At 31.5% G+C, this 25,806-nt stretch overlaps 1 protein-coding gene across 2 annotated transcripts; it reads left to right on the top strand.

The window, feature by feature from the left end:
* Positions 1–818: 818 nt before the first annotated feature.
* LOC139495870 (solute carrier family 35 member E3-like) lies at positions 819–21,279 on the top strand. Of its 2 annotated transcripts, none has more exons than XM_071284286.1 (6): positions 819–1,317; positions 16,682–16,792; positions 17,205–17,366; positions 17,867–17,949; positions 18,754–18,866; positions 20,255–21,279. In XM_071284286.1, the coding sequence occupies exons 1-6, from the start codon at positions 931–933 to the stop codon at positions 20,332–20,334; spliced, it is 936 nt and encodes a 311-aa protein (XP_071140387.1). In that variant the 5' UTR covers positions 819–930; the 3' UTR covers positions 20,335–21,279. The 2 variants fall into 2 exon arrangements, with proteins under 2 accessions (XP_071140387.1, XP_071140380.1); XM_071284279.1 differs by lacking the exon at positions 819–1,317 and adding an exon at positions 9,767–10,949 and having other exon boundaries at positions 20,255–21,262.
* The last annotated feature ends 4,527 nt before the right edge of the window (positions 21,280–25,806 follow it).

Genomic DNA, 25,806 nt, shown 5'->3' with positions numbered 1-25,806 from the left:
AAGAAACGTGATTTAAATTGACTGCCACAGAAACAAATATTGATCAGTAACCAAATGACGTAAAATTACTCTCTTCCGTTGCTTCTTTATAATTTAAGGCTATATATGATATTCAAGGTCCTCAATCCAATCCATGTGAAGCCCGAATAACAATAATATTGTATATGATTGAATGCTCTGATTTCAATATTAATAACGTTTCTTATCTTCGTTTTCGTTCATACTGGCCAGTATATGGACTCATATACCCTGTCAAGGTATCCAAATTTCAGGATCAGCCCGGATATCACTCAAGTATTATCATGAGGGAACGGTTCAACTGTAATTTTTCTCTATTCTGTATAATTATCTTGTGTCCACTATTCTCTATTATATTTCAAGTTAAGTCCTACCAAGTAATTATCTATTCTTTATTGTTCTACATTTCTGTAGACCTTAAGAATATCTTGGATTCGAGACTGAACACTTTTAGACGTTTCAAGACGCGAAGTTTATGCTGTTAATATTTTTTTTTCAAGAAATGTCTAAGCTAAAAAAAAAATATACTGATCATGATCAGCCATATATATTTAAACTTAATAACACTCTAAGACACTTCAACATTTACTTGTGTCAGTGGTATACATAAGCTAACTGCAGTTCCGTATAGTTTTTGATTTTAAGATGACTTCGAACTGGGAATTCGAGAACAATAACGGTCGGTATTATACATCCTCTCTTGGTTTTTTTTTTATAAAGACAGTTGTGGTACATGTTGATTAAAATATTTGGAGTGGTAAGAAGTGATACTTCAATGAATTCTAAGAGGATACAATCTTCCGAGAGCTACTTTTTATCTTGGAATCATCTATGCGTTTGTTTATCAACCATAATTTTGTCTATTGTAAAACTGCAGATTGACATTGAAGGAAAAATATATTTATTTCTAAAATGGAAAAGCCGACACACACAGCAGTCTCACTTGGTTTATTGGCGAACGTGTGTTCATCTATTGCAATTATATTGATAAACAAATGGATATACACACAATACGGATTTCCAAATGTCACATTGACATGCATTCACTTGTTAGTTACTTCACTAGGTTTATTTGCTTGTGAACGAGCTGATGTTTTTCAGTCAAAACACTTACCTCTAAAGAAGATGTTGCCTCTCGCGTTGACGTTTTGTGGATTTGTAGCATTTACAAATCTCTCTTTAGAAACAAATACAGTTGGAACATATCAAATAATGAAGACAATGACTACACCATGTATAATAATAATTCAAGAGCGGTTTTATGCCAGATCCTTTTCTACGCAAGTGAAATTAACAATGGTAATATAGTTTTTCATGTGTCATATTTATCACATTTGTTGGTTACAAGTATATATCTTTTGCAGATGAGTATAAAAAAAGGAAATGTGGTACAAATTGATGAGTGTCAATGAGACAGCTGTCTACCAGCAACAGAGCCTGAGAGGAATCCATGACAACCTGTCCCATTGCCAAATCCCCCCACTTATGATCAATAGTTTAATCCTGCATAATTTGGGCCTAACTCATGGTGATTTTATGTTTACCTTAATCTACTCGCCTCTCAGTTGAAAAATCCTGATGAATTTAATCTTACAAACTGCCTAGCCTCCACAAATCATTTGTCCAAAAAAAACAGTAAAATCTAAAAAAATTAGTCCTGTTAGCTCTCCAACAGCAAGCATGATCTGTAATATACATTTTATTTTTAACAAATATGCTCAAAAAGGAATTAAGATAGAATCCCCATAAAAATGTGATGAATATCATCAACTGACTTGTAAGTTGAAATATTTTCAGAGATTGCTATTTTACCAATATAATTTGTATTACGTATGCTTAAAAATTAAATCTATAATGCATAATCATGATAGTCATGATAGTCATAAACACAAGCAAAACTTATGAACAGAAAATAAACAGTATTATATTTCTTAAATTAACGTTCGTATATTATTTTGTTTTTTATTTTGTTGTTTTAATATTGTTAGTTTAAATTTGTATTGCCACAAACATTGTAAATGTTTAATGACAATTAATAAATAAAATTATCATATTTCTTAAAAGAGTAAAGGCCCTTTAAATGACTAACAACATTGAACAATGTATACATGTAAAATACAATGTACATGTACATATATAAATAGAAACTGTAAATATGAAAAGGGTGAACAGTTCAATATGTAAATCCTGATGGTAAGTTGGTTACCATTATAAATTGGCAGGTTTTTAAAAGTGTATGGAGTTCTTTACTTTATCATGTTTGATATACATGTACATGTACATGATATAAGATGTAAATAATTGATTTTATGTACATGCATACATGTACATGTATGTACATTATTAAACAAATGTAACCAAGTTCACGAAGGAAAAAATATTTGATGGCCTTCATTTCCCTTTATTACATTTGAAAAGTGGTTAACCTGTACAAGTACTGTATTTGATATTAAGGAACAAGGACATTTTTTTTTACATAAAAAAATAAAAAACATATAATCAAAATTGACAGTATTTGCCAGGTGAATTATTCCTGCTCGTCTCAGTGTAACCCAAACTCTGTCTGACTGACAAAATGTCTAGACAAAAAATCATTCGGACAGACATAACTTTTTAAGATTTTTTGGTTGAATATATATCAGGGTTGGCAAAAACCCGGGTTTTAGGAGTATTGCCCAGCCCAGTGGGAAATACTGGGAAAACCCGGGTTTTACTGGGTTTTACTGGGTAATACTGGGCAATACTGGGTAATATAGAATACTGGCCTGAATTTTAAAGAGAATTCATTTATCAAACACAAATGCAATACATTTAAGATATATAATATAAACTTATTTTTATTTATAACTACATGTATGTTACTTGTTTGAGAGTCCTATAAGACATACATGTACAAATGTACAAGTCTATACTATACATTTGAGAAAGAATTTATTCTAACAACTCTGAGATGTTTTTTTTCAACTATATATAGCTAATATAAAGAATTGAACAATTATATGTAATAACTAGAGGCTCTAAAGAGCCTGTGTCGCTCACCTTGGTACATTTGTATATGTGAATATTCAACAAAGGACACAGATGGATTCGTGACAAAATTGTGTTTTGGTGATGGTGATATGTTTGTAGATCTAACTTTACTGAACATTCTTGCTGCGTACATATATCCCCATCTATAATGATTGGCCCAGTAGTTTCAGTTAAAAGTGTTAGTAAAAATTTACAAATTTTATGAAAATTGTTAAAAATTGACTATCGATTCGTCTGAAATTTTCAGGGCAGATAGATCTTGACCTGATAAACAATTTAACCCATGCCAGTTTTGCTCTTAATGCTTTTGTTTTTGAGTTATAAGCCAAAAACTGCATTTTATCCCATGTTCTATTTTTAGCCATGGCAGCCATATTGGTAGGTTGACCAGGTCAATGGACACAATTCTTAAACTAGATACCCCAATAATGATTGTGGCCAAGTTTGGTTTAATATGGCGCAGTAGTTTCAGAGGAGAAGATTTTTGTAAAAGATAACTAAGATTTACGAAAAATGGTTAAAAATTGACTATAAAGGGCAATAACTCCTAAAGGGGTCATTTGACCATTTCGGTAATGTTGACTTATTTGTAAATCTTATTTTGCTGAACATTATTGCTGTTTACAGTTTATCTCTATCTATAATATTTTTCAAGATAATAACCAAAAACAGCAAAATTTCCTTAAAATTACCAATTTAGGGGTAGCAACCCAACAACAGGTTGTTCGATTCATCTGAAATTTTCAGGGCAGATAGATCTTGACCTGATAAACAATTTTACCCCATGTCAGAATTGCTCTAAATGCTTTGGTTTTTGAGTTATAAGCCAAAAACTGCATTTTACCCCTATGTTCTATTTTTAGCCATGGTGGCCATCTTGGTAGGTTGACCGGGTCACCGGACACAATTTTTAAACTAGATACCCCAATGATGATTGTGGCCAAGTTTGGTTTAATATGGCGCAGTAGTTTCAGAGGAGAAGATTTTTGTAAAAGATAACTAAGATTTACGAAAAATGGTTAAAAATTGACTATAAAGGGCAATAACTCCTAAAGGGGTCATTTGACCATTTCGGTAATGTTGACTTATTTGTAAATCTTATTTTGCTGAACATTATTGCTGTTTACAGTTTATCTCTATCTATAATATTTTTCAAGATAATAACCAAAAACAGCAAAATTTCCTTAAAATTACCAATTTAGGGGTAGCAACCCAACAACAGGTTGTTCGATTCATCTGAAATTTTCAGGGCAGATAGATCTTGACCTGATAAACAAATTTACCCCATGTCAGAATTGCTCTAAATGCTTTGGTTTTTGAGTTATAAGCCAAAAACTGCATTTTACCCCTATGTTCTAGTTTTAGCCATGGCGGCCATCTTGGTTGGTTGACCGGGTCACCGGACACAATTTTTAAACTAGATACCCCAATGATGATTGTGGCCAAGTTTGGTTTAATTTGGCCTAGTAGTTTCAGAGGAGAAGATTTTTGTAAAAGTTAACGCAGGAGGACGACGACGGACGACGACAGACGCCGGACGCAAAGTGATGAGAAAAGCTCACTTGGCCCTTCGGGCCAGGTGAGCTAAAAATTACTTTGAAATGATTTATATGTACAAATGTAGATAACTAATTAATAAGTAATTATTCAGATTAGAACACACTCTTATAGAAATGAAAAGGCTGATTATTGTTATATAAACATATCGTTTATATAACAATAATCAGCCTTTTCATTTCTATAAGAGTTAATGACAAGACCCTGTAGGGTGTTTATTTAGCAATCATGATTGCATATATAGCAATTTAATTTACAATCCACATAAACACTGCAATAAGATCTTTAGATTATTGAAACAATGCTTGGAAATTAACAAGGAATCCTAAAATGTGTAAATCTTGTATTTTGCCTACATGAAATTTGGGTAGAGAAGAGAATGAATTAGAATTTTTTATCTTATAGAAATGACTCTCAATGGTTATCTGTATAAAATGTATATATTTATATATAATTAGCTATAATACTATGAAACTACAACAAGTCTTTACTATTTATTGTTGAAATAAGCTTAAAAAATCATATTGCCCAGTATTGCCCAGTATTACCCATTTCTGGGAGTATTGCCCAGCCCGGGAAAACCCGGGTTTTCCTGCCCAGTAAAACCCGGGCGGGTAATACTTTGCCAACCCTGATATATATATATAGCTGAAAAGTTCAAATTTCGTTTTGGTCAGACAAACCCTAAAACAGTTTGGCACAGACTGGAGTTTATTGTTAAAGTTAAATGACACTATTGTCACCTTTTGCATTTGTAAAAATTAAACCTAGAAAATATCTGTTTCTTACAAAAAATGTCTTATATAAAATATATATATTGATTTTTTGTGTTCTTCTACAGTCCGTAATGTATTCAGCCCTTCATGCATTAAGGTCAGCCTATGAATGAAATATTTGATTTTTTTTAAAGTTAAATAAAATCAAATATTTCATTTCATAGGCTGACCTTAATGCATGAAGGGCTGAATACATTATGGACTGTAGAACATGGTTAATCTGTGTATAGAAGAGTTATATATTTATATTAAAAATGCTTTGAGAAACTGTACCAATCAAAGAATTTAAAATGGTCCAAAAAATTAAATTTGAGTGTCAATTCTTACATTTAGCCTATTGTTTCCAAACTAAAATGCAGGGCAAACAAAAGTTTGTTGCTACACGTATATGGACATACTGTCTGTCACATAGATGTATGTATTGAAAAAAGTATTTTTTTTTTTACAAAACTAACCATGTTAGCTAGGAAATGACTACAGTAAATTATATAGATTACAAAAATATAAAAAAGAAGATGTGTTATGATTGCCAACAAGACAACTCTCTTATGAAATTGACAATTGAATATTAAAATCTTCTATGTTGAAATCAAGAAAAGAGTTTTACCATTTTTAGTTGAAGCAAAAAAATGTTTTTAACTGCTATTTAAAGTGGATAATGCCTAAATGGATTAAATCTATGTCTTGGTTTGAAAATGTTTTTTTCCCTATAATTAATACTACTTGTAAACAAAACATACAATGAATTGTTTTACATTGTCATTTCGAGGCCTTTTATAGCTGACTATGCGGTATAAGCTTTGCTCATTGTTGAAGACCGTATGGTGACCTACATGTATAGTTGTTAATTTCTGTGTCATTTTGGTCTCTTGTGGAGAGTTGTCTCATTGGCAATCATACCACATCTTTTTTTATATACACACAAATACATTTGTTTATTTTGATTATAACAGGTAACTTATTTCATACTCTAGGTGATTTTTTGTCATCACTTCATAACTGTCATTGTCTTATTTCTTTGAAGAATATTAATAACTTCAACCAGATGCAGACAACATGAACTATTCCTTGTTCATTTGTGTTTAATTTGTCAAGGATAAAGTACACTAGTGTTTATTTTCACATGAACATTTATGTTTACAAGTTAGTTTTGATATTTTTTAAATCTTCAAAAAAGACCATTTATTTTAAAGCCCCCCCCCCCTTTCCCCCTTAATAAAAAACTGTTACAAATGTTTTGAAACAAACATGGGCTAATTTACATTTTCATGGAACCTACATGAAGTGCAATTGTTGCTCTTTACATTATACACTTGATCAAATTGTCCTTTGGAAAAAATACACCACATTTCACAACCAAAGTTAATTTTTATCTCACCTGGCCCAAAAATCTTCTCCTCTGAAACTACTGTGCCAAATTTAACCAAACTTGGCCACAATCATCATTGGGGTATCTAGTTATATAAATGTGTCCGTTGACCCCACCAACCAACCAAGATGGCAGCCATGGCTAAAAATAGAACATAGGGGTAAAATGTAGATTTTGGCTTATATCTCTGAAACCAAAGCATTTAGAGCAAATCTGACTGAGGTGAAATTGTTGATCAGGTCAACATCCATCTGCCCTGAAATTTTCAGATGAATCCGACAACCCGTTGTTGGGTTACTGCCCACAGAATTGGTAATGTTAAGGAAATTTTGCAGTTTTTGGTTATTATCTGGAATATTATTATAGATAGAGGTAAACTGTTGAAAGCAATAATGTTCAGCAAAGTAATATCTACAAAAAAGTCTACATAATCAAAATGCTCAGTTGACCCCTTAAGGAGTTATTGCCCTTTATAGTAAATTTTTGTCAGCTTTTGGTTATTATCTTGATTATTATAGATATAAAGATAAACTGTAAACAGCAATAATTTGCAGCAAAGTAAGACCTACAAATATGTCAACATGATCAAAATGGTCAATTTACTCAATTAACCCCTTAAGGAGTGCCCTTTAAAGTCAATTTTTAAAAATTTTCATAAATTTTGTAAATTTTGTAAATTTTTATTTGTTTATAATATGCACATAGACCAAGGTGAGCGACTCAGGCTCTCTAGAGCCTCTAGTTATGCACCCACCGTATTGTAGGGGGCATTAAGAGTTATACCCTTGTCAAGTTGTGTGTCTGTATGTCTGTCCTAAATTGGTTTCTGTTCTCTATCTTTAGTTTTGCCTGAACCAAATGTTAAGAAACTTATACGCAATGCATATTACCACAAAACACAGATAAAGTTTGAATTTGGGTGGCCTCACTTTTACCTTTCCAGAGATATGCCCATTTACATTTGTACAAATAGAAAAATTGCTGATCAAGTACAAATTTGGGTTGTGTCACTATTACGGTTCTTGAGTTATGTTCCTCTATAAAGTTTATAAGCAAATTGGGGCATCATCTGTGTCCCATGGACATATTCCCAATTTATCTATTTCTATTTTATGTCTTTAATTTTATATCCTAGAAATTTCATTTTGTTATTCATAACATTGTTTAAGCCTTTTTACAAAGAAAGAATGTATTTGATCTTGTCTTATAATTATATAATGTAAGCTTTCATGGAGACAAGATTTACCTATATATAACTAGCATGACTAGTGAAAATTACATTATAATGCAGTAAATACTAAAAAATGGGTATTTACCCTAATAGCAACCATGCATGGCAACCAAATATTTTATGGCAAACATTACACAAAATGTACTTGTGACATTCATTTGAAATTTGACTCAAATTAAGCTATTGATAATAATCCCTCTGCAATGAAGTACATTTATACTTATAAATAAATGTGTATGTAAATTAAAATTTTGCCACCAACTTCTCCTTATGCAGAAATAAGAATCATGATTTTTTTATTTGATAATCTTTATCTAATCACAGGACTTTCATGGTCTTATATAATTTTTTCATATAATGAACACTATTATGTTCTTATTTATATGTCATGTATGTGCAGGAATTTTTTCTTTATTTGTTTTTCTTTGTCATGAACATTTCACAGATTGTACAATTTAACATGCAAAGGAGGAAGACATTAGAATTTAGCCTTTGGCTAGAAATTGCAGACAATTTTTATTCCTGGACATACTGATATATATGTAAGCTTATATGGAATACCTTTAGGCAGTTTTGGACACACATCCAAAGGAGCTAGAGATTCAACTAGAGAATAGAAATAAAATTGTTACCCTTCATTTTTAACCGGATTTTTGTGACAAAAATGTCGGTTATTGATTTGGGGATGTACGGCGGGCGGGCGGGCGGGCGGTCGGGCAGTCGGGCGGGCGGGCGGGCGGGCGGGTGGCAATCAAATGTTGTCCGTGCATTAACTCATGAACCGTTCAACCAAAGCTTTTAAAATTTTAATATGTTATTACTGACAACTATTCGAAGGTCAAGTTCAATAATGGCGATTTTGACTTTTACCGTTCAGGAGTTATGGTTCTTGAAAGATTGAAAAATGGAGTTGTCCGTGCATTTACGCATGAACTGTTCTACCAAAGCTTCCCAAATTTTAATATGTTGTTACTTATGAAAGAATGGAGGTCAAGTTCAATAATGACGAATTTGACTTTTACCGTTCAGGAGTTATGGTTCTTGAAAGATTGAAAAATGGAGTTTCCAGTCGTGTCCGTGCATTTATGCATGAACTGTTCTACCAAAGCTTCCGAAATTTTAATATGCTGTTACTGATGACAAAATGGAGGTCAAGTTCAATAATGACGATTTTGACTTTTACCGTTCAGGAGTTATGGTTCTTGAAAGATTGAAAAATGGTGTTTCCCGTCGTGTCCGTGCATTTTCTCATGAACCATTCAACCAAAGCTTTTGAAATTTTATTATGTTGTTACGGATGACAAAATAGAGGTCAAGTTCAATAATGACGATTTTGACTTTTACCGTTCAGGAGTTATGGTTCTTGAAAGATCGTAAAATGGTGTTTCCATTCAGGTTGTTGCATTTACTCATGAACCATTCAATCTAAGCTTTTCAAATTTTAATATGTTGATACTGATGACAAAATGGAGGTCAAATTTGATATTGACGATTTTCACTTTCACCATTCATCAGTAATGGTTCTTGTGATATTGCCAGGACACAAATAAATGTTAATAAATCCGGTTTGCTGTCGTTGTGACAGCCTCTTGTTACTTTTAAAATTTGTCTATACCGATATGTTAAAAATTTGTGTATACCAATATGTTAAAAATTTAACAAGACACAAAATTTCTAAGATTTTTTTGTGACAGATTATAGATTTAAAAACATAATCTAAGCAATTGAAATATTGAGTTATCTCCCCTGGTGACAAAATCTATTTTTAAACAACAATTTTTACCTGTTCTTATATTTAGTACACATGGACATGTTAGTGGAGTGAAGGTTTTCTTATTCAATGGTTATTACTAGAAAGTTTATATGTAATACTGGTGCAGGTTTTGTGTAAAAGACTACAGCTTTGATAAGAGCATACATTTATAAAGAGGAATATATAGGGATCAACATTCAAAGACATTGGTTTAGCTATTTGTGGAATTCAAATATCATACATACAGATAAGAAGTTGGAGCAAGAAATGATTACTTACTTATTTAGTGAGGGAATGTATTAGTACATGATTAATTTAGCCGAAATTGAATAAAGGCAATACAGTTGTACTAGCTTTATTGAAGAGGAAACACCTGAACAAGATCTGAATATTAGCTATATTTAAGAGGGAATGTCTGAATGATGTTTAAATATTAGCTACATTTAAGAGAATACTTGAATGAAAACTGAACCCTAGCTATATTTATGAGGAAATACCTAAATGAAGTCTGATAATTAGCTACATGTATATTAAAGAGGAAATACCTGAATGAGGTCTGAATATTAGCAGGAAATACCTGAGCAACTACCAAGAAGCATCTTCATTTGCATATAAGATAAATAATCGTTTATACTGAATTTCAAATGTTCAAGTATTTATTGATTAGTGTAAAATGATGACAGATTTTTAAAAGAGGCAGCTGTTAATAAATTGATGTGACAGGTATTGTGGTGTTAAGACATTAAATATTAATATTTTAAAGATATTTTCAATTCAGAGGAAGTGATAAAGTCCGACATCATCATAGTAGCAATGGAAAACTTGGCGCCAGCCCCTCCATCCAATCTAATGATCGGTTTTGGTCTATCTATGAATGTGTGTTTTTCTATAACAATTATTATGATCAACAAATGGGTGTATGTATACGGAAAGTTTCCAAACCTTACTCTAACATTTATTCATTTTGTGATAACATTCCTTGGACTTTTTGTATGCCGACTCTTCAAAGTGTTCAAACCAGCTAATCTTTCAATATTACAAGTACTTCCATTAGCGATGACATTTTGTGGATTTGTGGTATTTACCAATCTGTCTTTAGGAACCAACAGCGTGGGAACATACCAAATTATAAAGACCATGACAATGCCTTGTATTATGATCATCCAGACTCAATTTTATAAAAAATCCTTTTCTTTAGCCATCAAACTGACCATGGTAATGAACATTATATTTTTTTTCTACAAAAAGCGTTTTTTTTTTTATATATTTTTTTATTTGTTTCAGATTGTTTTTTATCAATCTTGCATGTGTTTTATCATATAAATCATTACTGTGTGACATTATGGATTCATTTTCTGGATAAGATAGAGGATTTTGCTTTTAAGAGGACACAATTATTCAATACACAAACATATGTAAGACAACAAGGAGAAATGCTATTTTCAAATTCAAAACATTAAGATAATTTGTGGTTTAATTTTCAATTCTTAATTACATAATAATCATTTATAATTCAAAATGTTTAAAGTAAATATGTATTTGTCTGTTCTCTGGTCGGGTTGTTGTCTCTTTGACATATCCCCAATTTTCATTCTCAATTTTATGGTATATTTGCAATTTTTGTGATAATTTTTATAGACAATATTATATCAATACCTTCTACCTAAAGATATATATATGCCAGATTTTGCATATTTAACATGCTCAATTAATTAATAGTTTCAAGGTATTAAGTCAAAAGTATAATATAGGAAAAATCATTAAAATAATCAAATCATAAAATGAGAGTGATAAATTAAAATAAATTAATTAAAAATGATCAACTAAAACTGAATTTTACAAGTGCAATACTTGTATGGTCGATGCCTATTGTTGTGTTGTGTACCGATAATTATTTGAAGTGTTATGTAGTCCACCAAGTTTAATGATTAGGACTGATACAATCTTATTTATGACATTAAATAGATAAGATCAGACATGTCAGATAAGATATCTTTTGGGAAAGCTTAATTTAAAAAAAAAATTAAATCCTCTTTTTGTTAAGTTATGTCCTTAGTGGTCTTATACATGTAATAAATGTACATGAGCTAATAACAACCTTCAATATTAACTGTTTAAATTTACCCTAAATGATTAATCACTATTTATTTTAAGCAAAATATTTATATATGTTATACATGTTATAAGGAGCAATGACAATATTGCTCAATTTATTGTGTTGATAATTTCAGAAGAACAAAGAAAGGATATGCTTAAGTTCAATAATTCAACATGAAATTGTAGGCCTTAAAACGTTATATTTGTGTTGTAAATATATGATATACTATAAGAGTAAAAAACAAGAATGTGTCCCCAGTACACGGATGCCCCATCCGCACTATCATTTTCTATGTTCAGTGGACCGTGGAAATGGGGTTAAATCTCTAATTTGGAATTAAAATTAGAAAGATCATATCATACAGAACATATGTACTAAGTTTCAAGTTGATTAGACTTCAACTTCATCAAAAACTACCTCGACCAAAAATTTAACCTGAAGCGGGACAGACGGACGAACGAACGAACGGACGGACGAACGGACGGACGGACGAACAGACGCACAGACCAGAAAACATAATGCCCATAAATGGGGCATAAAAAATTAACAATAAAAAAAGGATTTTTTCCCTGCTTATTTCTTCCTTATACATGTTATAGCTTAAGGCCATGGAAAAATAATTCATGTTTCCCCTGTTTTACCGCCGGGTCATTTAATTTTTCTTGAAAATTTTTTTTTTTTGCAGACAACAAAAAGTGTTGGAAATATGAAAGATTAAAGTTCTGCTGTAGAAACAAAACATATAGATATAAAATTACGCATGGTTACAAAAAAAAAAAAAAAAAAAAAAAAAAAAAAGCCAGCCTGCCGGGTCTTTTAAATTTTCCCATGTATGGGGAAACCAACAATTAATTTTCCATGGCCTAATGTTCATATCAAATCAAATGTATAGCTACATGTATAACTATATATTTAAAAAAAAACAGTGCTTTGTAAGCCTACAAGGCTGGCTGAAAATATCAATGATATATTATAATATTATTAATTCGTATATTTTAACAAATTTGATCTGTTTAGGGATAGTCACATGTTAAACTAAATTTTCGAAGGTAGAGAGAAAACGGCGGATATAGCAAAAAGCATATCGCACGATTATTATTAGAATATCTAAAAACCGATATACTTTGTGACATCATGTAATGAATTTCAGGATATTGTTTAACGTTTTGAAACACATGATATCTGTAATCGACTATTTGACGAAAAAAATCTTCAAATACATAAGATGTCAAAAAAAAAAGTAAATGAAATAACAACTATTAATTATTCCATATTGATATTATTTTAGTAGGTTTCTCTATATGAATTGGATTTTGAATAAAAAAGCATATTCACCTGAGAAAGTGTTATTCACCGCGCTAAACGTCACGCGCTTTTACATGCAACGTTATGGTAAAATGTTTCATGTAAAAAAAAAATAATTGATATATGTTTGTCATTACTCTCGGACTATGGAATAAAACAATTACTGTCTTTTGTTTCGGTAAATATGGGGTTTTATTGACTTTTGAAAAACTGATATTCACTTCGGCCATCGGCCTCAGTGAATATCATTTTTTCAAAAGTCAATAAAACCACATATTTACCTCATCAAAAGACAGTAATTGTATAATATGTTGTTATTGTCAAGGAGACAATGTAATATCTATAAAATTCCAACAAACCTAAATGACGATTTTGATACAAATATGGTGGGAAATTAATAATATAACAAATATAGCCTTTGTATGAGGTCAATTTAGCATATTTCGACCCAAAGAAGTATATCGACCTCGGACTTCATCCTCAGTCAATATACTTCTTTCAGGTCAATATATCCTTGTATTGACCTCATACAAAGGCTATATTTGTATATTAGGTCAATTCAGGTTGCACTTTATTAAATTATTTATTCATTCATTCATATACATGTAGCTATCCTGAGTAGGAAACCCCATTCACACATACTTGTTGTTTGGCCTTAGAGGACAGGCACTTCTTACTTGTGTAAAATATGATTTTTGTCAGTTAGAATGGTTTTCAAATGATGTGTAAATAAAGTAAGTTTGGGTATACAATGTTTTTTTTTTTGTTTGATTGAAAAATTTCGATTTTTTGGAGAAAGCAATATCTGATAATCTTTTAGATTCTTGACCTTTTAATAATTCCAAATCAATATACAAGATTTTCATTTGTCAAAATATTTTGAGCAAGGTAAAAAAATACTTGAAATATAAATTAATCGATAATACAACATGTTTGAACGTTAAGTGATACTGATATATTTCAAAAAATATCTAACTTCTTAGGTTTTTTGTTCTTTGATACATTATTTGAAGTAATTATAAGAAGTCATTAATTTTAAAAGAAATGGTTGATGTTTGACAAAATGTTTGTAACATGTGTAAAATTGTTTTCTAGAGTGTCTACAAAGTCATGATGTGCATGTACATGGCATTGAATTTTGACATCTGACCTGATAATAAAATTCAAACTCTCTCTTTCTTTCAAAGTGGCTATATATTTTTTTTCAAATTGAATGCCAAGCTATGGACCTAAGACTGCATGCGTGTGATTGGATGAAAATGTTTCTGTGTATCCTCCATAACTATCTAAGAATAAGTGAATTTAATATAAATAAAGTCCTGAATGATCTCATTTTAATGACTGTAGTTTAAGAGAATGTCAAAATAGTGTTGCAAACATTCATATATCTCTTCTTAAAATGCAGAAATTCAAATATGACACTATTTCATTGCAAAAGACAAAAAAATAAAATCTTATTTTTAGCTCACCTGGCCCAAAGGGCCAAGTGAGCTTTTCTCACTACTTGGCGTCCGTCGTCCGTCGTCGTCGTCCGTCGTCGTCCGTCGTCGTCGTCGTTAACAATTTACATTTTGAACTTCTTCTAGAGAACCACTGAATGGAATGGAACCAAACATGGCATGAATGTTCCTTATGAGGTGCTGACCAAGTGTTGTTACTTTGTAGCCGATCCATCTTCCAAGATGGCCGCCAGCGGGGGACTTAGTTTAACATAGGACCCTATGGGAAATGCATACAAATGACTTCTTTTAGAGAACCACTGAATGGAATGAAACCAAACATGGCATGAATGTTCCTTATGAGGTACTGACCAAGTGTTGTTACTTTGTTGCCGATCCATCATCCAAGATGGCTGCTAGCCGGGGACTTAGTTTAACATAGGACCCTATGGGAAATGCATACAAATGACTTCTTTTAGAGAACCACTGAATGGAATAAAACCAAACATAGCATGAATGTTCCTTATGGGGTGCTGACCAAGTGTTGTTACTTTGTAGCCGATCCATCATCCAAGATGGCCGCCAGCAGGGGACTTAGTTTAACATAGGACCCTATGGGAAATGCATACAAATGACTTCTTTTAGAGAACCACTGAATTGAATGAAACCAAACATGGCATTAATGTTCCTTATGAGGTGCTGACCAAGTGTTGTTACTTTGTTGCCGATCCATCATCCAAGATGGCCGCCAGCGGGGGACTTAGTTTAACATAGGACCCTATGGGAAATGCATACAAATGACTTCCTCTAGAGAACCACTGAATGGAATGAAACCAAACATGGCATGAATGTTCCTTATGAGGTGCTGACCAAGTGTTGTTACTTTGTTGCCGATCCATCATCCAAGATGGCCGCCAGCCGGGAACTTAGTTTAACATAGGACCCTATGGGAAATGCATACAAATGACTTCTTTTAGAGAACCACTGAATTGAATGAAACCAAACATGGCATTAATGTTCCTTATGAGGTGCTGACCAAGTGTTGTTACTTTGTTGCCGATCCATCATCCAAGATGGCCGCCAGCAGGGGACTTAGTTTAACATAGGACCCTATGGGAAATGCATACAAATGACTTCTTTTAGAGAACCACTGAATGGAATGAAATCAAACATGGCATGAATGTTCCTAATGTGGTGCTGACCAAGTGTTGTTACTTTGTAGCCGATCCATTATCCAATATGGACGCCAGCAGGGGACTTAGTTTAACATAGGACCCTATGGGAAATGCATACAAATGACTTCTTTTAGAGAACAACTGAATGGAATGAAACCAAACATTGCATGAATGTTACTTATGCCGTGCTGACCATGTGTTGTTTCTTTGTAGCCCATCCATTATCCAAGATGGCCGCCAGCATGGGACTTAGTTTAACATAGGACCCTATGGGAAATGCATACAAATGACTTCTTTTAGAGAACCACTGAATGGAATGAAATCAAACATGGCATGAATGTTCCTAATGTGGTGCTGACCAAGTGTTGTTACTTTGTAGCCGATCCATTATCCAAGATGGCCGCCAGCAGGGACTTAGTTTAACATAGGACCCTATTGGAAATGCATACAAATGACTTCTTTTAGAGAGCCACTGAATGGAATAAAACTAATCATTGCATGAATGTTCCTTATGAGGTTCTGACCAAGTGTTGTTACTTTGTAGCAGATCCATCATCCAAGATGGCCGCCAGCAGGGGACTTAGTTTAACATAGGACCCTATGGGAAATGCATACAAATGACTTCTTTTAGAGAACCACTGAATGGAATAAAACCAAACATGGCATGAATGTTCCTTATGAGGTGCTGACCAAGTGTTGTTACTTTGTAGCCGATCCGCCATCCAAGATGGCCGCCAGTGGGGGACTTTTGAATGAAATTAAACATGTTCCTTTCCTTATCAATGAGGTTGTGTTGTCACTTTTAGCCAAATTTTATATTTTTTCATATGATTTCAAAAACCCAAGTAGAATCAGGTGAGCGATACAGGCTCTTGAGAGCCTCTAGTTGTTGTTAATTTCAGTGTTTTTATATTTTGCTGTCTTTTTCAGATTCCTATAGCTATAGGTGTATTCCTGAATTCCTTCTATGATGTCAAGTTCAACTTACTTGGAATTATATATGCATCTCTTGGTGTGTTTGTTACTTCACTGTATCAAGTGGTAAGTATAAATCACTGTATCAAGTGGTAAGTATAAAAAGGACAGAATACAGAAACAAGTACTGTAAAGTAAAAAACAAGTAGACTACAAATGTACTTTGAATTCAGAGTCATTCTAGCTTAAAATTGGGTCATGGTGGCAGAATATATAGGATATTTTTTGAACAAGTAGAGAAAGCGTAGCAAATATGATGAACAATAAAGGAGCCCAGAAAAAGAAATATTTTCTTCAGATGCTAGTATTAAATGTATTAGGAATACATTATTGCATTCAGCTGTAGGACAATATTTGAAATTAAAAAAATATTGAATTTTTTACTGTAAATAAAGTTAACATTATTTGAATATTTTATTTTAATAAAGGAATATTTTATTTATACAGTAATGAACAAAATTGAATATTTTTATTTCAGTGGGTTGGAGAGAAACAGCATGAATTCCAGGTGAACTCAATGCAGTTGTTATATTACCAAGCGCCTCTATCATCAGCCATGTTGTTTGTTGTCATACCTTTCGTAGAACCTGATGTGTGGAGTTTCCATGGAGCACTTGGAGAATGGCCAATTCATGTTATTGTATGACTTTATTTTATGAGATTGATATCATTAGTTTTTAAGAAAAAAACACAAAATTGTGTTGTTTTCAAATGTACAAAATAACTGGAAGTGGTGAAATTAAGATAATTTGTATAATTTTATGTTTATTCTATCATAGACATAGAATAAGATTAATCAAACAGCTGAAAAAATTCAATGCCTTTTGTTATAAAAAAAAAAAGTAACTGTATGATGTGCAGAGTACATGTATTAGCTTTTAAAAAAAAATGAAAAAAGGGAAACAACTCATGGTTTAATGGTTGTCATTCTCACATCAGTGGAGTCTAGTATAAAACAGAAAAGTAATACATTATCTACATGTAGCATGTCTAGATTAAAGAAAATCTTTTCTCAAAATAATTCTTAAATAATAAAATACCTCTTTTAAAAACAATCACATTACTTTAAGTTTAAGTTTAATTTCTCAATGTGTGTGAGTGTTGAATTTATTATTTAAAATTTTTCATTTCTATTTTCAGGGAATGGTGCTTCTTTCAGGAGTGGTAGCATTTATGGTCAATCTATCCATATTCTGGGTTATAGGAAATACATCAGCTGTTACGTATCCTTTGTTTCAAAGATCAGAGAAAAAGTTGTAAAAGACAAAGACATATTACTTATTACCAAAAAACAAACTCAGATCAAGTTCAAATTTGGATAGCAATACTTTTACTGTTCTTCAGTTATATCCCTTTATAACTTTATATGATATGCAAGTGAGGGCATTATCTCTGTCCCTTGTACACATTCCCATTTTTTTTTTTTTTGTGATTGAATAAGTTTTAACTAAATACTTGTCAAACTCAGGCACTTGTCTTAGTAAAAATATATACAAATATTTACCTTTAGTTAACACAAAGTACTCATCTTGCATTTTATTGAAAGACACTTGGTCTTGAAATTTTCATTGGTTTTCTCTTTGACTGTTGTCTATCACAATAAAATTTATAATGCTGTAAAACTACATTAGTGTGTCTACTGTCTACACAATTGTGTATGACATGCATACCTTGGCTGTCTTAAATAATTTGTGGCAGAGTTTACAAGTAGACCAACTGTAAGTCATGTCCTCCTTTCACAACCAAAAATTACAGATATAATGTGGAGTTTTTGTTTTGGTCAACTAACACAATTTTATGACATCACAGAAAAGTTACAAATATCATTTCTGAACAAGAACAATCAGTTTAATTATCAATAATTTTAACATTATTTTAAATGGATTAAAGAGTTTTTACATTTATTAGATTACAGTAGTTAAATACTGGCTCCTACAAATATTTTGAACTATATTTTGATTGCTCTGTACATATTTTTGCTTTACCTTCTTTAAAGAACAGCTGTAGATTCCTTAACTATTACATAGATATAATATGGTTGGTCATCTTAAATTCTGTTTAACAGTAGTTCTTGGATTCCTTCTATTCCATGATCCAATTAGTATGTTACAATTGCTTGGAATTTTACTTACATTATCAGGTGAGATATTAATATATGTATAAATCACTTTTATTTCACAATGTTTCTAAATTATTTCATTTATTTTCATAAAGAGCAAAACAAAATTAGTCCTTTGGTATGAACTCCATCAGGGGTTTATTTTATATATGAAATTCAGAAATATATTTTTTGAGATGAGGTGTTGAAAGTACATTAAATATATTACTATTGTACACTTTCAAAATCTTATTCAACATGTTGGTCTTGGATAAAGCAGGGCATATTTGTATTTCCTTTAAAAAAAGTTGTCCTGATGTATGAAATAAGGGGAGATATGGTATGAATGCTATTATGAGAACCACCCACAAAAGTTCAAATGACGATGATATAAATGGGTATAGATTATTGTACAGCCTTCAACAATGAGAAATACCCTTACCATATATTTAGCTGTTAAAGGCCCTGATATGAAAAATTGAAATTAGAAAACATACAGCCTAATGTAAATATAATTATATTTACGAAAAAAAACCAAATATGACCAACATAAATCAATGACAACCACTGAATTACAGTCAAACAAATAAACTATTCATACGTATAAATATACCCATCGATAAAAAGGAAGATATGGTATGATTGCCAATGAGACAACTATTCATAAGAGACCAAAAGACAGAAATTAACAACTATAGATCACAGTACAGCCTTTAACAAAGTGCAAAAATGGTAAAACATCAAATTTCTTTTTGTGAACATTAAATGTTTTTATTTGAAAGATATTCACTGCAGCAATCATTTTCTTTTTAAAAATCTGTGATTTTTTATGTTCTGTAATTTATATGATTATAACATCATTCAAGAGATCAATATTTGTAGAATAACTGATCGAAGAATTCAAATAGAGAAATATATTCAACGAGTGACCGAACAACACATTCATTCACGAAAGCGTAGTGCATGAGTTAATTATCAATGTTGTTCGGTCATGAGTCGAATATTTTTCGATATTTGAATTCTTTAATTAGTTATGCTTTTTATTACATTGACAAATTGCTTTTTTTAAAGAAATTAATGTAAAACATGTAAGGAACTATATCTTTTTTCTACGCATTCACAATTTGTTTTGATCCGCCGTTATCGACGTCTTGACAACGCCTATTGTTGTGAGACGTCAGAGAGTGAAATAACCACGTTTATGCGAAATTATCGGTTTTTATTTAACTGGGAAATCAATGTTATTCATTGCAACCAATGTAATAATTGTTATTCTCCGTTTTTGTTCACTAACTTCTTATAAAGTCCAGCTTTTGAGGAATTGAAATGTGGCATATTTCACATATATGATGAATTTAGAAAATACATACACATATTATTTTGAGCTTTAGCACATTTAAGAAAGTCATATGTTGTTATTTATTTTTCAGGTGTTATATTATACACACATATAAAGCTCAAAGAACAGAAAACAATGGCAGTTAAATTGCCAATGTCAACAAAGGAGTGACATTGTATCAATTGGATTCATATTTTATCAAAAAATATTTTATGATTTTTTCAAAGGGACTTGTAAAATTTCAGATTTAGTTACAACTTGCCAGTTATTTTAGTGATAAGTTATTTAATAAGTTGTTTTTACTGTAAAAAGATATATGCTCACTTAGTGGATAGGACCACCAGTGTGAGCCCATGCCATCGCTTGACATCTGTGTTTTGTTGCTAGTCTCTTTTTTGCTTGTGTAACAGTAGGAGGTTGGATGAGGCTGAATTTTTGGTCCCTTGAGTTTGAAAATGTATTATAGATTTATGAAGTAACATGTGTCAGATGATCAAAGGAGTGTCAGATATCTCTTAAATTGTATTTTTGTATGTATTTTACAAATTTATTTTAAGACTTCAAACTTTTTACATTTAAGGCAAGTGTCAACACTGCCAAAAAGCCTCTTTTTCATCAATTTTAGATATTTTTCAATTACATTTATATATTTTACTTCGAGGAGTCTTATTTAAAGATTTTTAATGGTATGTGGGTCCAACCTTTATATGTAAGGCATTGACTTGTATCTAAAATTGCCATACACTATCTGAAAAATTCTTGGTTTAAAGGGAGTTCTATCCCTTAAAAATGTAAATTGATTTGAAAACAATCTCAAGCATACATGTCTTGGTAGGTTTTTAAATATTTACTTATTATCAAATGTCTATAAAAATCAGTGCAATTATTTAACAAATTATGTCTTTTTGAAATGTACAATATATGGGTAATTGCATTCTAAGAAAGCACATCTTGCCAGATTAAAAAAAATAAATTCTAAGGTTTACAAGGTCTTGTAAAAGTTCCCTTATCAGCTCTAATTAACAAGTTTTACTGGAGCTATGCCCCTTGGAAATAGTAATTATATGGAGAACAGTTTAGGAATATGTACGAAAAAAAATGAAAACCGAACAAAAATCTTTATTTCAGTTATTGCTATTAAACAGATATATATGTACATCTAAGGAGACATTAGATTGCAGTTCTTTTATTATATTTATAAATTGAGTGATAGGGACATAAGGACAATATGTATAATTATTTCCCATTTAATTCAGTGATGGTTGTAGAGAAAAACTGTTTTCATTTGATCTTTGTAACATTCATGTTCAAGTTAGTATTGTAATGTTTAATGTCAGTTCTAAAGTTCACAGTGTAGATACTATTCTGTACGCTATCCGGAAGTCTCGATTTTCGAAGCGAGGATTTTCAACTGGCTAATAAAACGGTTTTGTTACGGTGCTTTTTCTCATCATTTGTTTACTCCTATGTCTATAAAGTGCTTTGCACATCTTCAATGTATGTATATCATCATAAATATGAGTAACTGTAACAAAAACGTGCATTAGAATATAAAATATACGTGTGCATCACACCAACTTCATAGAAAAAAGTGAAATCGATAGACAATTTTGCTCTCGTAGTACAAAGCAAATAATCTTTTATTGCAAATATTTGCATCAGTTTACAGTTAAATATATACTGTTTCAATATTCTTACCGTATTTAAGTAGAATGTTCGTATTTCAAATAAAAAATATGTTTTCCTTGAGGATCCCAAAAAAAATTACTGTACGATCAGTCTAAAACTGACTGTATTCTAGAAGCGATTTCAGATTTTTTGTCTGTACGACCAGTCGTGATTTTGAAGAAAAAAACAACGGCAATTTGAAGGTATATACGTGTCTATGTGATATTATGAACTGTCCATGGAACTTTAACGTGTAATTTCTTTCATCAGACAATACAAATATATTTCTGATGATTTTTGTAGACGGGAAAATAATGACATTTTTGTTCCGTCAGTCTTATTTAAAATCACATGCCTAAAAAGCAATACATGATTCGCTTGTTGACTTTGTAATAGTGTGTCGTTGCAGTTATCTGTTTAGCTATTACATTTTTAAAGACTATTTACACCGTCTGCCGTTGACCAATTGGTGATAACATACATCAAGCTTGTCTCTTTTAAAGTTACAAAAAATAGATTGAGAAAGCTTTGTTTAAAAACTTTAGGTATTGAGGAAAGAATTAACGAAATAATACCCCGCCACTTCTATAGTCCATGTTTTGGAAAAAAACAAACCACAAAAAAAAAACTAAATTATAGGTGCACAGGGGCATCATTTAATAAAGAATATGAGGAAGTTTTATTAATATATGGTAAGTTTTTGAAAGTTGCGTATAGTAAATGGGTACCACCCAATAAGGTAGTGGAAAAGTCCTTATCATGGAAATAGAAAACTGCTGAATTTTCGAAAAATCAAGATAAGAGGTTCAGAATTGAATTAAATGATTAGGAATCTGAAAAAGATTCATTAAGTTATGACAAGTGTCTGAAGGAAGTTGTGGATATAAAAAAGGTACGCCCAATATAAGGCTATGACAAAGTCCGTATTTTAGATATAGAAACATTAAAAACATTTTTACCAAAAATTCGAAATAGAAGGTCCATAATACATTCATTGATTAAAAATGGAGCAATTTTAGAAATTTTTTAACGTTTTGGAGGTCTCGGTTGGAAATACCTGATGGGTGCCCCCATATAATGTAATGTCCGTATCTTATATAAAGAAACCCCATAAAAGATTTTTAATAAAATTCGAAATACATTCCTTTTTTTATATAAATAAGGCCGTTAATTTTCTCGTTTGAATTGTTATACATTGTCATTTCGGGGGCCTTTTATAGCTGACTTTGAGATATTGGCTTTGCTCATTGTTGAAGGCCGTACGGTGACCTATATTTGTTAATGTCTGTGTCATTTTGGTCTCTTGTGGACGGTTGTCTCATTGGCAATCATACCGCATCTTCTTTTTTATATTATCATTTATGATAGGGAATCCGAGAAAAAATAATTAAAAGTTATACCAGTGACGGATTCAAGAAAAATGGGATCCGGCGGTTTGAAACCCTCTTTTAACTATCAATGCATTTGTATGGGAACATATATTTGGAATCCTCTTTTCTCCTGGATTGGACCCCCTCTCCATTTAAAAATGTCTGGAAACCCCAATGTATATTAAGTGGTTTATGAGGAGATGTGCTTACAAAACCAGTTAAACATGTTGTACCGGTCCAACGGACGAACGGTAATACGGACTTCATTATCACTATAAACCACCGCTTTACAAGGTGGTGTACAATTGAGTGTGAAAAAGACAGATCTATATCCAAAACAAAGTGAAGGAACTGTGATCAATTATAGGCTACAGTACGGCCTCGAATGTTTGTAAATACATGCATTTTTAAATAACAATTAAATCTGTGTGTTTGTACAATTTTAAGTATAACGGAGGACATTTCTGAAACTTATATAAACAACAAACCTTCCTCTTATTTTAGCAACATTCAAACATCCTTATACTTAATGTAGTAATTAAGCAAGTACACCCTATCAAGCTAAAACATGTTTGATAAGTTTTCAGGATGTGAATTTATTGAAATACATTTGTGTTATTTAGAAAAATGCCACCTTCTAATGTATCGTAAATAACTTGAAATCACCACTCGAATACAGTGAAATAAAGACTTATCATACAGTTTCAAAATATACTAGCGAGACTGATGGTACAGTGAGAAATTCAAACAAGTGTAATTTTCTTATTTCTGGCTTCAAAGATCTGGCTGAAACTTTTACCACCACTTAAAATATACTTTATTTAGTTAATTAAGTCTGTTTTTTACGTTAATTTGCACAGTAAGGGTGCAAAACGATTGTTTTTAGGTTCACCGACTGATTTTCCTTAGTGATGCACTTGAAAATCTCTTGATTAAGGCAAAGATACGAATATTGAATGTGCTAAATTTAATTATAAACCATTTGTGAATATCGATGTCAGCTGAATTAATCATTAAGCAATGTACAGATGAACATCTTACCGTTTAACAAAGTATATCCAACAAATTTAAAATGTGATCCAAAAATTTCTCGCTTCGAAAATCGCAACTTCCGGATAGCGTACAGAATAGTATCTACACTGTGAAGTTATTGCAATTAGAAACTAACACTTTTTTTCATACTCTCTGTTCATTGACTGTCTTTATTCACCACCTTTAATTATGTCGGTTAACAATTACGGTAGTTAAGTTTGGGTCATAAGTTCTGTTAGTATATATATTACTAATATGCCAAGTTGTGGCCAGCTTTATATAAGTCAAGTTTTGATCGGTTAACTATAATTCAGGTTTTGGGTCTGTCTACTATAAGTTAGAATAAGTATATTACTTGACTGCTTTTGTTTATGTTCAGATTTGAATCATTCAGAAAGGCAATATTCATCGTTAGAGTCCTATCATGATGTAGACTTTACTATTCAGCCATCATGATTTTGGAATACAAACAGAATTAATTGATCAGTTGCATTTTATAATTTATTCAAATGAATTTCATGTGATAAAGTATCCCTAGTTCCAGTCTAACTAGTCTCTGGTAGAGCCAGGTGAAATATAAGGATATCTAATTTATGATTGGGTGCAATAATGATGTATGTTGGGTGCTATCTGATAAAGTCCAGAAGGTTATTGTTATATCAAGTGGATTTTGCATGTTTGTTTTACTTGTCAATGATCACGATGTCATGTGACTAGTTAAGTGCTCACTTCCTGTCACAATCCAATTTATATGGTCCCATAAATGTATCAATTAAGCTATGTGTGATTTCAGAACAATATATCTCAAAATAATAATCTATTTGATTACTTTTTTTATTGTAATTTTTTAAAATTTTTTTTTGCATTCTCATTCAAGATTGTTTGAGAGAATGCATTATTACCTCCATATTGTTGATGGTTTTTCAGGGCCATTGTTAAATCCCCAAATGGACCCTTCCACGATCCACCATTTATATCACAAAGTTGGAAATATAATAATAAAAACAAACAGGAAAAATATTGTATCACACTTGATGCAGTGGTAGAATCTATATATGTGCATAGGAAACGATAGATTTAGTGATCTTATAAATGCTAGTTTGATTATACATGTACTGAGCATTCTTTCTTTTTTTTGGATGAGGAAAAATTGTATTTCATGTAAAGGAGGTAGAGTAAAAGAATTGCAGATAAATATAGAATACATCCATTTAATGATGATATATGTTAGCAACCTCTGTGCAATATGATTTTGTGTTAAACAAAAATGTATTTTCATTGTGTATTGTTAATTTTCTTTTGCTTTAGAGGCATGTTTATTAGTCTGTTATATTGTTTGTATATAAAATATGTATTAAACTTATGGTTTTAATTAATTTGTGAATTTTAAAGGGACAATTAAAATTCTTGTCATGGCCATACATTTTAGCGTTAAGGATGGAGTCCTTTAGTTTTCACTTTATTCATCCTTCTTTGTATTGACAATTTTAGTAAACACAAAACAAATCCAAAAGAATGGGATGTACTCTTAAAATTTTGTTTGGTGCTGTCATAATATGTTGAAGTATAAAAA

The sequence above is a fragment of the Mytilus edulis genome, chromosome 1 (assembly GCF_963676685.1).
Source record: "Mytilus edulis chromosome 1, xbMytEdul2.2, whole genome shotgun sequence".
Lineage (NCBI taxonomy): Eukaryota > Metazoa > Mollusca > Bivalvia > Mytilida > Mytilidae > Mytilus > Mytilus edulis.
The sequence above is the reverse complement of the archived record's forward strand: the minus strand, read 5'-3'. Positions and strand labels throughout refer to the sequence as shown.

Bases quoted from the DNA above. Each gene is read 5' to 3' on its own strand.
- LOC139495870 (XM_071284279.1), top strand. From the start codon at position 10,548: ATGGAAAACTTGGCGCCAGCCCCTCCATCCAATCTAATGATCGGTTTT. The intron at 16,793-17,204 runs GTAAGTATAAAT...TTTTTATTTCAG, and splicing joins TTACTTCACTGTATCAAGTG to TGGGTTGGAGAGAAACAGCA. The intron at 17,367-17,866 runs GTATGACTTTAT...TTCTATTTTCAG, and splicing joins AATGGCCAATTCATGTTATT to GGAATGGTGCTTCTTTCAGG.